The following is a 15,644-nucleotide window of genomic DNA, read 5'->3' on the forward strand; positions in this document are numbered from 1 at the left end:
TATCCATTATCCAGGATGCAATCTTCGCTCCTGAAAGTGCTGGTTCTGTTCTGGAGTGCTGAAAAGGTCCATATCCTTCTCTTTGGTCAAGACTTTATGCCGAGAGCGGACATGTGACATAATCTTTCTCAAATGACGAAGAACCCTAAAAGACAGTGGTGTAAAATTGTCCCTGGCACAGAAGTATCAAAGAAACACAGCACGGTGTTGAAGGTGCAGTGGCAGCAAGTCACAGGCTGCCTGCCGGTCATGACTCTGACGTGGTCCTGGAGGCTGTTGCCCCGACACCTCCCAAACCATGACCTGGCTCTCGTTGCTCTAAACCATGACCAAATATTGTCCATATTCTCAAAGCCAAGCCAAAATAGACTTGAAAGTCTTTTCTCATAAGAATTTGGTCGTGATTTAAAGTATAGTTAGAATTCTAGCTGCAACTCATTTAAGTGGAAAGCAGGAACTTTTGCCTTTGATACCTTGTGGGCCAAGAACAATGGCCAGCTGGGTGATTAGCAAGAAAATTGATGGGAGAACTTGGGAGCAAAGGGAAAATTTATGGGACTGTGGGAGTTGAAAGGCTATATTTAGAAAATTAAAGAAGTAAATTCAGTAACTGCATTAACACTCCAAGACTCATTTAACTATTGATCAAAGAGAATTTATTCACAGAGTTTTTCAAATACAAACAAAATAGCACTTTAAAATTTTTTTTTATACAAAATGAATATTGAAATAAATGTGGTACAGCACAGTACAATAATGGACAAAAGAAAACAAGATCTAATGACTGGAAAATGTCTCTCATTACGCTCACACCTTCAACCGAATTCTCTCCTATAGTGGATAGGAAGTTGCCCCTTTAGTTCATAAGAATATCACAGCAGAAGCTACTCAAAGAAATCTTGCATATTTTTGAATAATATTGAAATACAAAGGCTTAGCTCTAAAGGTCTTTATAAACACTGAAAACAGGTTGAGGGCATGAAGAGTTTATGCAGGATATACAAAATACTGATAGAGTGGCTTATTGGTCCATTTATTAGGTTTAATGTATGCTTTATAAAGTGATAATACTGTATTTTAAGTGTGTAATAAAAAGAAAACAGAGGAGTAATGCAACGCTGAGCCTCCCATACAGCCTGTGCCACAATGTCTGTGTTTGGGTGTGGGGGTGTGTGGGGGTGTGTGTGGATGTGTATGCCTGTGTGTGCTTTCCGAAGCGCCATGACCTACAGGGAACTGTGGGTTCTCCTGCTTCCCAACGTAATACTGTTTCTACTAGCCCTTTTGATTCTCTGAGTCCTCATCTTAAACACACACACACACACACACACACACACACACAAAAACGAAAACTCTTGTTTGCATATATAGGTTTGTTTTGTGTGTGTATGTGTTCTACATTAACAATACTCTGTGGGACAGAAACATCCAACACCCTGCAATAGTTTTAGCCTTTGGTCCATTTTTCTCTGTTCTTCCACGTTCTCCATTTCTTTTGCAAATCTTGCGTGACGCTTTGACATTATATAATGGTTATCATCCCAATGGGTTTCGTTTCATGAGCACTGTGTGGATGAGAACCACTACTCCACCTTTCCAAAGTAGCGGGACATTTCGGTCTCTCCGGGCCCCTTCGGCCTGTCACCTCCTCTGTGTGCTCTTGGTGGCTCCATCTCAGTAGGGGTACTGCTTCTGTTTCTTGCCTGAGAAGCAAGCCAGCCACGTGCACAGCAGCATGGCGGCGGCAGCACCCGCTCCCGTGCAATAGTACGCCCAGCCGATCTCACAGTTGCCTAGGGACACAGGAGAGGGACAGAAAGCAGGCACAGATCAGGATGGTTTCACAGGTGGCTCTGTTATTTCCCCCCACATGTATGTTCTTGGCGCACTGAAGTAAAACGGAAATACCCATCAGAAATGTGGTCCACGCGCTCAAATGGAATGATAACAAGTGCCGGAAGGTCTCTCCAGACCGAAGAAAGCCAGAATGGTTGCGTGCATTTCAGAAAGACCTCAGGCCCATGCCTCCTGCTAGCTCAGAAGACAGAAGCCTAGTCTCTTCCACCAATACCCACACTTCTGGCTGAAGGAAAGGAGGAATGACAGCCGTCAGGATGGGGGAGATGAAAGTATTAGTTCTAATGGAAATCATCCAAACTCGGATGTACAATGAAAAAAACCAAAATGTAGCCACAGTCCGTCTGCAGAGAGGCCACTCTGAGGAGGAGATCCATTTGAAGGATGATGCTGAAGTGAATACTGCTATTTATATAGAACTGGCTCACACTCTACCTTTTGAATTGAAGAACAAAAACTCCCAGATCCTTCTGGGGTCAATACTCATTTTTAAATTAAAATGTCATATAAATGAGAATGTAATGAAAAGAGTTCAAATGGGCCCTGATCTCTCACCGTTGGATTGGTACTAATAGTAATAACAACACACCCACAATACTAAAAGTATAATTAGTAAAAAAAAAAAAAAAAAAAAAAAAAAGCCTGAGTAGCTGTCTGCATTTCAGACAGCAGACTTCAAAGCAAGAAAAGTTATCAAGAATAAAGAAGGGATTCCATAATGATTAAGGAGTGGATTTTCCAAGAAGACATAATAATCTGTAATATGTGTGTGCCTAGCAACAGAGCATCAAATTACATGACACAAAAGCTGACAGATTTCAAGGAGAAATAGATAAGTCCATTATCTTAGTTGGAGACTTCAACACCCCTGTATTGGAAATTGACAGATCCAGCAGGCGGAAAGAATCTAAAAGGACATAGTTGATATCAATCAACTGAATATAACTGACGTCTATAGACTATCTTAATCAACAACAGCAGAATACACATTCTTGTCAAGGTCACATGGAAAATACACTAAGATTCTGGCCCATACTACATACCTTAAAACATTGAAAAGAATAGAAATTGGAATGCCTGAGTAGCTTAGTCAGTTAAGTGTCTGACTTTGGTTCTAGTCACGATCTCACAGTTCGTGAGCTCAAGCCTTGCGTCAGGCTATGCAGTGCTGGTGTGCAGCCTGCTTGGGATTCTCACTCTCTCCTCTCTCTGCCCCTCCCCCACTCATGCTTTGTTTCTCTCTCTCTCTCTCAAAATAAGTAAATAAATAAGCTGAAAAAAAAAGATAAGATTGGAATGGAATTAAACTAGAAATCAATGACAGATCATTGGAAAATACCAAAATCTATGGAGATTAAACAACACACTTCCAAACAACACAGGGCCAAAGAAAAAAATCTCAAAAGAAATTTTAAAATAGTTTGAAATAAATGACAATGAAAATGCAACTTATCAAAATTTATAGAATGCAATAAAAACAGTGCTTCGAGGGAAATGTATAGCATCGGAAGCAGATATTAGAGAAGAATGATACAAAATCAATAATATAAGTTTCTGCCTTCGGAAACTAGAAAAAGAAGAGCAAATTAAATTCAAAGCAGAAGAAAAGAAATAAATTTTAGAGCATAATTCATTAACATTCTATGAAACCATTATTGCCCTAACACCAAAACTGCAAAAACTTACAAGAAAAGAAGCTAAAAACCATTATTTCTTAAGGACAAAGATACAAAAAATTCTCAACAAAATATTAGCATATCGAATTCAGCAGTGTATAAAAAGAATCATACAACAACCAAGTGTGATTTATCCCAAATAAAAAAAGGCTGGTTCAGCATTCAAAAGTCAATTAATATAATGTATCACATCAAAAGACTAAAAGAAAAAAAATCATATGATCATATCAGTAGGTCCAAAAAAGATTTCTTTTTTTTTTTTAATGTTTTTATTTATTTCTAGGAGAGAGAGAGAGAGAGACAGCGTGAGCAAGGGAGGGTCAGAGAGAGAGGGAGTCACAGACCGAAACAGGCTCCAGGCTCTGAGCTGGCAGTCAGCACAGAGCCCGACGCGGGGCTCGAACCCACGAACTGCAAGATCATGACCTAAGTGAAAGTCGGACGCTTAACCGACTAAGCCACCCAGGCGCCCTAGTCCAAAAAAGATTTAACAAAAATCTAACAACAAGTCATGATTAAAAAAAAATTCTCAGTAAACTAGGAATAGAGGGAAACTTTCTCNTCCAAAAAAGATTTAACAAAAATCTAACAACCAGTCATGATTAAAAAAAAATTCTCAGTAAACTAGGAATAGAGGGAAACTTTCTCAACTTGTCAAAGAATATCTAAAACATTTATTACTAATATAATACTTAATGGTGAGAAATATAAAGCTTTTTATTAAAAAAATTTTTTTTACATTTATTTATTATTGAGAGACAGAGAGAGACAGAGCATGAATGGAGGAGGGTTAGAGAGAGAAGAAGGTACAGAATGAAGCAGGCTCTAGGCTCTGCGCAAGCTGTCAGCACAGAGACTGATGGGGGGCCTGAACCCATGTACCAGGAGATCATGATCTGAGCTCAAGTCAGATACTCAACTGAAGGCCACCCAGGCGCCCCTAAAGCTTTTTATTTTCAGATTAAATTTTTATTAGGCTTGTAAGAAATTCAGAATTTCAAGTGATTGCCATTTCAATGATCTTGATGAAACTGCTTAGATATGGTTATCATTAAACTTCAGTAAGAAACTCCTTTTCAACATTTTACTGAAGGTTCTAACTAACGTGATAAGTCAGGAAAAGGAAATATAGATTGGGAAGGAAGAAAAAAACTGTCTTTGTTTGTAGATGGCATGACTGTCTCTATAGCAAATGTGAAAGAATCCACAAAAAATCAACCAACCAACCAACCAAACACACACACATCACTCCTGGAACTAATAAGCAAATTATATCAAGGTTGCAGAATATAAGGGTAATATACAAAAGTCAATCACTTCCTATATACCAGCAATGAAAAAGTAAAATTTGAAATTTAAAAGATAATACCATTTACATGAGCACCCCCAAAAGTGAAATAATTAGGCATAAATCTAATAAAACATGTACAAGATCTATATGAGGAAATCTACAAAATTGATTTGATGAACAAAATCAAAGAACTAAATAAGTGGAGAAATATTCCATGTTCATGAATAGGAAGACTTGATAGTAACAAGATGTCAGTCCCTCCCAAACTGGTCTATAGATTCAAAGCAATCCTATTTAAAAAAAAAATCTCAGTAAGTTATTTTGGGGATATTGACAAACCTATTCTAAAGTTTGTATGGACAGGCAAAAGACTCAGAATAGCCAACATAATATTGAACAAAATACAGCCAAGTTCAACACAGTTAGAGGACTGATACTACTCAACTTCAGGACTTACTATACATCTCCAGTAATCAAAACAGTGTGGTATTGATGAAAAAACAGACAAATAGAGCAATGGAACAGAATAGACAGGTCAGAAATAGACCCTTATAGATATAGTTAACTGATGTTTAACAAAGGAGCAGAGGCATTAAAATGAAGCAAAAACAGTCTTTTCAATAAATGGTGCTGGAATATTTGGACATTCACATGCAAAATAAATAAATAAATAAATAGACATGGAGCCTACAGTCTTCACAAAAATTAGCTAAAACTAGATAACAGACCTAAATGTAACACACAGAACTATAAAACTCTTGGGGCACCTAGGTGGCTCAGTTGGTTAAGTAGCTGCCTTCAGCTCAGGTCATGATCTTGTGGGTCTGTGAGTTTGCGCCCCGTGTCAGGCTCCGTTATGACAGCTCAGAGCCTAGAACCTGCTTGGGATTCTGTGTCTCCCACTCTCTCTACCCCTTTAACACTTAGACTCTGTCTCTCTCAAAAATAAATAAACATTAAGAAAAAAATTTTTTTAAAAAGAAGCTGTGGTCAGGCAAAGCTAAGCTAAGTGAGTCATCAGCTTGTGGTCACCATAATGCAATAGCGGCAAGATTAAATTGAGGATCTCCATCTCATGAGTGCACTGCCTACATACACAGACAATAGGCTATGTTCAGTCTTCAACCTATGTTTATTATATCTAATAAAAATAACCAGTTAAAAATTGTGAGCATTATTGATTGGTACTTGCTCCAAATTATTAAAAGAGCTTTACATGGAGTAAATATTAATGCATTTAATCTTCATAAGAACATGATGTGATACGTACATTCAGATGGGAAAACTGAAGCCAAGAAAATTGCACTAACCTGCCTGAAGACTTGCCCTTAATAAGTGGCGAGTCCTTTGCTTCTCTCCCAAATTTATCCTGTGTTACCGTTCCTCAAATGCCTGCAGCATTCTGCTGTCATTGCTTTCCCATCTCCGTGCTTCCACTGATGGTATCACCAACAGCAAAGCAGGCAACTATCTTTTTAAAAACAAATCATGTTAAGACACTGACTTACCTGAAATTTTCTAAAGGACTGTCAAGCATCTAGTCTTGTTCAGAGGCCTCTGAGGCCTTGCATGAGCTGATATCTGCCCACTCCTCAACTCTCATGACCAAGGTCCTTTTGTCTTCTTTCTGGACACAATGGCTGCCTTCTCTGGACCTCACCAGGCTTGCTGCTGGCTTGGTGCTTCACATTCATTATTCCCTCTACCCAGAAAGTTCTACTTCAGATCATTAGAGAGCTGACTCTTTCTGAAATGGCACCTCTGTAAAGGTATGTCCCACCCCCTACCTGCTTCATCAGTCACTCTGTTCCCTTTATTGCCTTTGTAGCACTTCCCATGGTTTGTAAATACCGTGTGTGTGTGTGTGTGTAATTTCAGCCTCTTCCACTAGAATGAAAGTTTCAATTAGGGGAAACCTTTGTATATTTTCTCCCCTACTCTATCCCTACAACAGTGCCTGGTTCATAATAGTCACTCGCCAATAAGTTGAATGAAAGGCAAGGTAAAAGAAAAATGGAAAGAAAGGAATCAAAGTAGGCAAACAGCTAGTCCCTGAAAAACAGAGTAAATCCGGGATTTTATTACAAGAATAACTCTAGTCCTGTTTTGGCACAGAACTTTTGGAGAGGCGTTCCCAAACCAACTTTATAGCATTTATAGCCTCATACAGAGTGTGTTAAATTTAACAGGATAATATATCCTGAAAGATAACATCTCTACCTCGGGGTAGGACTCACTGGCACAATGACCTCCATTAATACTGATATATAGAATATGTAGCAGAGTCCCCCCTTCATGGGCCAAATTTTCTGATAACTGTCCACGAATGTAGCTGGGGTAAAAATCTCTATTTGTAAATCTTGGGAATAATCTCCATTTTGAATTATTCTTTAGCTGGATTAAATAAATCTAGGAGGGAGAATTAATAGGTAGCTGAGAGATGGCAAGTGCTTTAGAACCCTTCAAGAAGTCAGCAAAATTTGTAGGCCATCCATTCAGCCAAGGGCCCATAATATGGAACACAATCAATTGTTCATTAATAACAAGGTATTGACCTACACACAGTTCCATGACCTAACATGAAAAGCAGAGTACACAATTCTTTATTAATTATCAGACACTTATTCAAGAAAAGGAACTGGTGAGGGCAATTCTTTAAAAATAGTCCATGTGACAGTAGTCATATATATTAAATAAAGATGAAAAAGAAGCCACTAAAGGATTGACTATTGAGGACCCAGGAGAGAGAGCATAATTTTTTTTTTTTTCTCCATGGAAGTCAACAGACTAGCAGGGGTTGAACTTAAGGGGCTCTTCACTGTCAAGGCTGGTAGCAGATGTTGTAGATATTCCACCCAATTCCTTAATACCCCTTAGTTGGTGCTAGGGTCTCGCCCTTAGCTTCTAACTGTGCTCTACTCCTAAGAGTTTACCCTTGCGACCTTCTTCAGAGGACCAAGGAGCCTGGAGTCACGGTGTCCCAAATCTCAGACAGCTTAAGTGCCCTCTGGTGTGGCAAGTAGCCAATGTCTGCAGGAGTATGAAAGCCAGCTTTCTTGCCTCCAGGTGGGACAAATTCTACAGTGGAACGAGTGTTCTGGAGTCCCAGTGAGTTGAGGCTGCGGCTGGGACCTCACCTGAAATCTCACTCTTGTCTGCTGTTTACTCCTTCACTGCTTTACTTCCCATTTCCCCACTGGGTCTTTCAGTGGATGGCAGGGCTCTTGTGGATTGTTAGGTGGCTGGGGTGGTTAAGCCTCTGCCTGTGGAGATAAAGTCTTCAGCACCACGAGTCTCACACTCACCCCATACCACTGTCTTCTGGGGGGTGGGGTGTGCAAATCCAACTCCATGTCTTGTACGTGCGTATGTCTCATTTTCAATAATTTTATGTTTCTGGAGTCCTTCTTGTTTGTGTCATAAAACATGTAGTCAGCTCATCAAACCAGCTGTCTAACAGATGAAAACAGAAAGAGGGGCACCTCGGTGGCTCAGTCATTTGAGTGTCTGACTTTTGATTTCAGCTCAGGTCATGATCTTTACAGTATGTGGGATCGAGCACTGCGTAGGGCTCTATGCTGGCAGCTTGGAGCCTACTTGGGAATCTCTCTTACTCTCTCTGCCCCTCCCTGACACTCTTCCCCTCTCTTTCTCTCTATCTCAAAATAAATAAGTAAACTTAAAAAAAAGAAAATAGGAAGGAAATTAAATAGTTACTTAAAAAGTGTACCATGGGAAAAGAAAATGTTTGAGAATGTCATCAGATAATGCCACTAATTACTCATATGTACAGATTTATGTGTGTAATCTAGACATTTTGTGATTTAAATTCAGCAACTGGCTCAGATCCGAAATAAGCAACTAATGTTCAGTGTGATCTAAAAGAAAATATTCTTCCATTTCAGATATGAAGGTTTTCATTTACCAAGTACTTTTCAATCACCAAGTAATTCATAAAATACAGAACCATTAAATCAATATGGATTTATTCTGGCATTCTGGATTATTCAGAAATATAGCCAGCCCATCAAACTACCCTCATAAGAATATACAAAAACATACATAAACACACACACACACACACACACATCTTTTGAGAAGCGGGAAATTGTGGGAATCAATCTGGTAAAATCAAGATGTGTCAATAGGATTTAGGCAAATCTAAAGAAACACTAAGCCATCTAATCCCTGATTCCTTACTCCTTGATTCCTTTCTTCCCATTCTTCCTCTTTCCCTCTCTCCTTCAAGTCACTCATCAGTTCAACAAATACTTATAAATAATAGTGCCCACTCTGAGGATCACTGGGTGCTGAATATCATGTTGGAAACAAGAGGGATACAGTCCCTGCTATCAAGGAGCTATTGCCTAGTCAAGTACTAAACAGTCATTATGTAATTATATAATGATAATTGTGATATGTGCTTTGAAGAAAAGAAATTCAGGATGCTAAGACAGCAAATCACAAGGGATCTTAATAGAGTGTGGTCAGTGTAGGAGAATCTTAAGTTAGAAGTGAAATTTATGCTGAGACCTGGAAGAAGAGCAGAAGCAAGCCAAGCAGAAATGCGGGAGGCCAGGGAAGAGTGTACTTGCACTAGGGGCTGGGAAATGGAGAAACATAGGCAGATTTAGGTCTTGGTAAAAGTACAGCTTAAGAAGAAATGAATGCCATCTTGGGTATAAACAAGAGATGGGGATGGGTTATGACCACCTCCAGAGTTTGAGAGTTCGAAGCCTAAAAACTTCTTCTCCAGAAATTTCATCTGTACTGGTAGGTGGAATTGTATGGTATTCAACATTAACCAGTAAATCTTGAGCACCTATTATATGTGTTGCGATGTTATACAAGCTGGAGACCCAGCAGTGAACAAGACAGATAGGGTCTTCGGTCTAATAAAGTTTGTTCTGGTAAGACCAATGCTCAAGGATCGCTCATATCACTTGCATTATTTTGAAGCCATCCCTTGTATATACTACACGTATGTTTTGAAGAAGTTCAATTGGATGAAATCAACCAGATATAAGAGGGAATTTTTTCATGAAACATAAATATAAATACAAAACATCTAGAGTTCGTGAGAGTTCTGTGATTTTCCAATCTTGCACAGCAGACACACTGTACCTTGAACTTCTCCAAAGGAAAAGGAAAAGTAGATTATTTTTCTCTTTGAGCAAGATTACATTGTTTAAACCCACATGCTCAATAATAAGAACTTAGCACCATGTTTTATAATAATAAGAGGAAAAAGTCTTTTTGAGGACATTAGGCTATCAGGGACATTATATGTGAAACAACATAGTAGTCCATGAGTAGTAACAGGACTAAATGAAATCAGGAAATTCAGGACCATTCTTCTGTGGCCTCTCTCTTCCCCTGTCATGGCAATAAATGCATGTTATTATAATGCGAACAAAAAGCATTTTACTAGAGGGCAAGTTTTGTCTGTGATCCTTTCAGGAAATTAGAGAAGCAAATCTGTTTAAACTCTCCCTTTTGCTCTCTGTAATGCTCCATCAAACAGGACTCTAAGCTTGGTTGGCAAATTGCTGCTTTCAACAATGGGGAATACTCTTCTTGACAGATAAAATAGAGGTTAATGGGACAGAAAGCAGCAAACCACAGCCACCTGCCAACTCAATGGAAAAAGACGCTGTGGCGGCATTCCAGGGCAGACTGGAAGAGGAGACGGGGTGGGAGAGGTGTGGCTGATTTTGTGGGGAGGCTCAAGTCAGTTTTTGGTGCAGCTCTTGTTAGCAATAGAGACAGAAGAAAAAGTACAAAGAATCCAGCCTTACTACAAGCAACCACGGAATTCCAGAGATCTTTTCATCTTTTGAGGAAATTGTAGTTTAACCTCGGCTTTTTTCATAATCGGTCCCATTAACATTTCAGAGCCTACTACGTCTCACTGTGTCTTCCTGCTCTACTTTGGTATTTTGGTGCTCAGTAAAATGCCTGGACCACAGCAGACGATTGATCTGTGTTCGTGGCATGAATGAGTATCAGACAATGCACTTGGGTGGAGAACAGAAATCCAAAATCAATCATTATATTAACAGCTGTTATGTAGATAGACTGTGAGCCAGGCACTGAACAGTTTACAAGTGGCAACTTGCTTAATCATTTTTGCCTCCCATGTTTCCCAGAAGTTAGAGAAGCAAATCTGTTTATATTTTCCCCACATGATTCCCTTTGTGAAGATGAAGAAATTGAGTTACATGCAAGGAAAGTAACTTGCCTAGTATCTCAAATAGATGGTAAAGCTTCAACATGAACTTGGGTCAAACTGACTCCAGAAATTTCTCCAGTGCTCAGAGAATGTATTAGGATGAGCTATGTCAAGTGTACTTTTCCCATTTGTTAGACAGTACTTTGTTAGAATTTCCATGCCAGGGAGAAATAAAAGATATTTTAGTCTGCTGAATTTATGGGTCTTCTTAGAAGACTCCACATCATTGCGTCCACCTTGCAGGGTGGTTCTAGTTATTAAAGGCCTGCCTCTGGCTGATTTGGCATCCAATTCCTGAGGTGATGGAACCAAACCAGCATCTTGGGGCAACACCATCCCTTCTAGAGAATGTGGGGAGCTGGAGCCCAATGAGCTTGCTTGATGAATTCAGACAACTGATTCTTCCTCAGTGTGAACCTGGCTATGCACAAGCCCCCAAACTAGGTGTTTTGACCCTTCCCTGACTCTGTCCAAGCCCTGGGCACACTCCAGATCCCTTCGTGAGCTACTGTCTGCTTGTAAACCCTCAGCGGTTGGTCAGGAGCCATCACGTCATCCTCAGTCCTACCCAGAGATTCAGCCACAGTGCCGCGCACCGTCCGGTGTCGCTCCAGCACCACAAAGCGCAGTAGCTCAGCAGCCCCGCCCTCTCACCGACGCCGCCTGATACAACACTCCAGGAGCGCTGGGCCTTCCCGTGCTCTGCGTTTGAAGCTGAGCCCCACCAGTTCCTAGCATACTTCTTTCTTCACTAGGTCGCTGCTAAGTTCCCCAGCCTTGTGGCCATGAGTGCCAGGGTCCAAGTATAATAAGAGAACTGACTTCATTTATCAAGGCGGACTATCTTTCCTCTGTGATATTTTAAAATTTTCACCACATTAGTGGGTAAGTTGGTTAAGCGGCCAACTTTGGCTCAGGTCATGATCTCACGGTTCGAGTCAGAGCCCTGAGTGGGGCTCTGCGCTGACCGCTCAGAGCCTGGAGCCTGCTTCGGATTCCTCTCTCTGACCCTCCCCTGCTCACGCTCCCTCTCTGTCTCTCAAAAACTCAATAAACATTAAAACATTAAAAAAAATTTTTTTTTCACCTTGGTAAGGTATAAATACAAAGAAGGCTGTGAAGCAAAGAAGTAGATATTTTTGACTTCACCTTTTTTGCTTTATAAATAATGAGGGAGGGAAGAATCAGTGGAGAGACAAAAGCTTTTGTCCTCTTAAATATCACGGACACAAGTTTGATCGGGCTTTCTCTTCTTGAATAAATTCCTTCATGTCTCTTCACATTCAGACCATCTTGTCTGCATATGCATTAAAAAAAAAACAAGAACAAAAAGAATCCATTTGTTCTTTTGTGAAGTTACTGAACAAGGCACCACTAGTAAAAAAGAAACAAGTTTTAAACCTTTGGCCTAAAAGATACAAAAGCTTTAATTGAAATGTTTAATGGAACAAGTGGTTAAAATGATACTTGTCCTGTGTCTGAAAAGAGAAGAGAACAACCAAACTCCGGTTGCTGGCTTAGAAATGTAGAGCTGGGAGTGCCTGGGTGGCTCAGTCAGTTAAGTGTCCGACTTCAGCTCTGGTCATGATCTCACGGTTCGTGAGTTCGAGCCCAGAGCCAGGCTTGCTGCTGTCAGCACAGAGCTTGGAGCCTGCTTCGGAGTCTGTCTCCCTCTCTCTGCCCTTCCCCTGCTCTCTCTCTCTCTCTCTCAACAATAAATAAACATTAAAAAAATAAAAAAAAAAACAATAAAAAAGGAGGTAAAAAGACTGAAGGAAGAAAGTACATAAGGTGTGGCTCTTTCTTAAGCTCCCATGCGTGTCTCCATCTGTTTATTACTGGAAGTATAAACTCACACTGCTTCTCAGGGCAGTTCTATACACAGCTCCAGGGCGCCATTTATATTGTACTCTGTGTGGTCCCTGGGGACCGGTGCAATCGGATATCTGGAATGTCCCCCATTAGCACTTCCCCAAAGAATAGATAGTGTGGGGACAGGGGTGGGGGCGTCTGGGTGGCTCAGTTGGTTGAGTGTCTGACTACGGCTCAGGTCATGATCTCACGGCTCATGAGCTCAAGCCCTGCGTCAGGCTCTGTGCTGACAGCTCAGAGCCTGGAGCCTGCTTCAGATTCTGTGACTTCCTCTCTCTGTGCCCCTCCCCTGCTCATGCTTTCTCTCTCTCTCTCTCTGTCTCTCAAAAAGAAACATTAAAAATTTTAAAACAGAACAAGAATAGATAGTGGGGAGTTTGTGTACTGGTAGAAAACGTCAAATCCTAAGCAGTGAATGTCCCATAGTGTGCTAGCAAGGGATGGCCATGTTCATGGGCCCTAAATTTCCAGGGCAGCATCTCAATGGACAAGCCCAGGGTTTCTCCTCAAGGACTGTAGCTCTTGTCTCAAACATAGTAAGCTGACTATATCTTTCTACCTGTTCTGCCCTCAGGATACTGAACAGTAGGATTTGAGCTCTCTGGAGGTTGAATGAGACCTTTTCCACACCCCACACAGAGTATGCCTCAATGAATGATCATCTAGCTCTGAGCACTGGACCCACTTCAACAAAAAAAAGGGGGACAAGAAATGTCTTAAAAGATCCCCCAACTTCTCTGTTTGCCCTACTTTCCCCACAGTGTTAACCAGGATGCTACTCAGAATATAAAATGCAAGCAAACAAACAAGTTGGATCAGAACCTAAACCCCTCCCCTCCCCCACACACATAAAAGACTATAAAATGCAGCCATGCCCATTGGTAAGGACCGACACACTCAAGCTATGGCATCAGTGACTTTTTTTTTTTTTTTTAAATTTATGTTTTATTTATTTCTAGGAGAGAGAGAGACAGCGTGAGCAGGGGAGGGTCAGAGAGAGAGGGAGTCACAGACCGAAAGAGGCTCCAGGCTCTGAGCTGGCAGTCAGCACAGAGCCCGACGCGGGGCTCGAACTCACGAACCACGAGTACATGACCTAAGCGAAAGTCGGACGCTTAACTGACTAAGCCACCCAGGCGCCCCAATCAGTGACTATTTTCATAACCACGTGTGTCAAGGGGAGCAGCTATTTACTCTCTGGAAAAGATAAGACATGCAGCTAGAACGAGCCCATAACAGCACCATGTCTGAAGAGGTATGTTACGGAAAGTTCTGATAGGGAAGGTATATGCCAGTCTTGTGAACCTTATCCAGTTCAGCTTCATCCATTCTGCAGCCAGAGCAGAAAGCGCGAGGAGAGGGCTCCCCAGAGGACTTGTGATGCGCACGTGCTACAGGGGGTCCAGACTGTAGGGGAAGAGACCTTTCTGAAATGCAAATTAGTTCTATTCCATGGTATAAATTGCTCTTCTGGAATCTCCCCAAAATGTTTATAAAAAGTCATACTTTTAACTTGCTCGGTTGTATCTCTGTTGTCCCCATGGAAATGTTTTAGCTAGACCGTTAGGGTGAGGAGTTGAAGAAAAGAGGAGAGTTTTGCCTAAGTACTATGTGCTGTCCTCCAAGGAAATGGTGCCAGCCCTCACCCTTTTAGAGACTTAGCCAAAAATATGTATCCGGACTCTCACGCCCATACAGCTGCTCACTTGCAAAAGGGCCAGATGCTGAGAACGGTAGCCAGACTTGACCTAGAGTTCAGTAGCTGAGCCCAAATCATACATCAGGGACAAAAGACATGGCTAGTTACTGTTATTACTATTACTAGTAACACCTTCTTTCCTAAAATCTCAATATGTTTCACTATTACACTGTCGGTTTGGACAACAAGCATATTTTTTTTTTGAGCATCTGGAGAGTTTAAATACTTGTTTGTGTTTGCTGTTTTCTGCAAACAGAAAACCACAAGGCAGAAATAAAATCCAGAACAAGCAATACCCATTATGAGAAAAGCAAATGAATTCCATTTCTCATATGCATAATTCTACATCTAAAATATAGACAGAAATGTCTAGGGTCGGAGGATCATCATATCAGAGAGAGAGAAGAGAGAAGGAGGCTGGGAGAGACTGAGAAAGCTAACATAAAACTTAATATTAAAGGAAATCAGAGAAGAGTATATGAGAATTCTTTGCTCTATTTTTGTGACTTTTCTATAAATCTGAGCTCCTTTCAAAGTCAAAATTAAACAAATATAGAAATTTATGTCTATATACATGTATGTATACATACACCCACATATATAAAAATATAAATAAATATACACATACACGTACATACATCTATAAAATGACTAGGAGACTTTTATGCTTGTAAATATAAAGGGCAGGAACTCAATAAGTATGTTGGTCATACAGCATACAAAATGAGAACTGACGGCAATTTTTATTGTGTCATTTGCCTCATGTAAATATGCATTCACCCTCTTCCACTCCATTTGCACACATTGCTCTGCTGAGCACAGCACTCAGTGGAGTATCTGGGGGGGTCCCTGCCCTCAAGTTGCATCCCGTGTAACGCAAAGCCTCCTGCCATCCCGGCCACCACCGCTGAGCACAGCGGACCACAGCCAGCAAAGCAAACAGCCTGCTAACTCCGCCTAAATAAAAACGACATTCTGGCATTCATCTTAAAGCAGCGTGAACCAGTCAGTGAGGGA

General features: G+C 40.8%; 1 protein-coding gene across 1 annotated transcript in view; it reads right to left on the minus strand.

Annotated features, from left to right (window-relative positions):
- Nucleotides 1–639: 639 nt before the first annotated feature.
- LHFPL6 (LHFPL tetraspan subfamily member 6) overlaps nucleotides 640–15,644 on the minus strand; it is a 246,405-nt gene continuing 231,400 nt past the window's right edge. The window contains exon 3 of the mRNA XM_077752663.1: nucleotides 640–1,793. Within this exon, the coding sequence (XP_077608789.1) occupies nucleotides 1,675–1,793 (119 nt within the window). The 3' untranslated portion in view covers nucleotides 640–1,674. The remainder of the gene's footprint in view (nucleotides 1,794–15,644) is intronic.

This window comes from Crocuta crocuta, unplaced genomic scaffold (assembly GCF_008692635.1).
Source record: "Crocuta crocuta isolate KB4526 unplaced genomic scaffold, BGI_CrCroc_1.0 scaffold190, whole genome shotgun sequence".
NCBI lineage: Eukaryota > Metazoa > Chordata > Mammalia > Carnivora > Hyaenidae > Crocuta > Crocuta crocuta.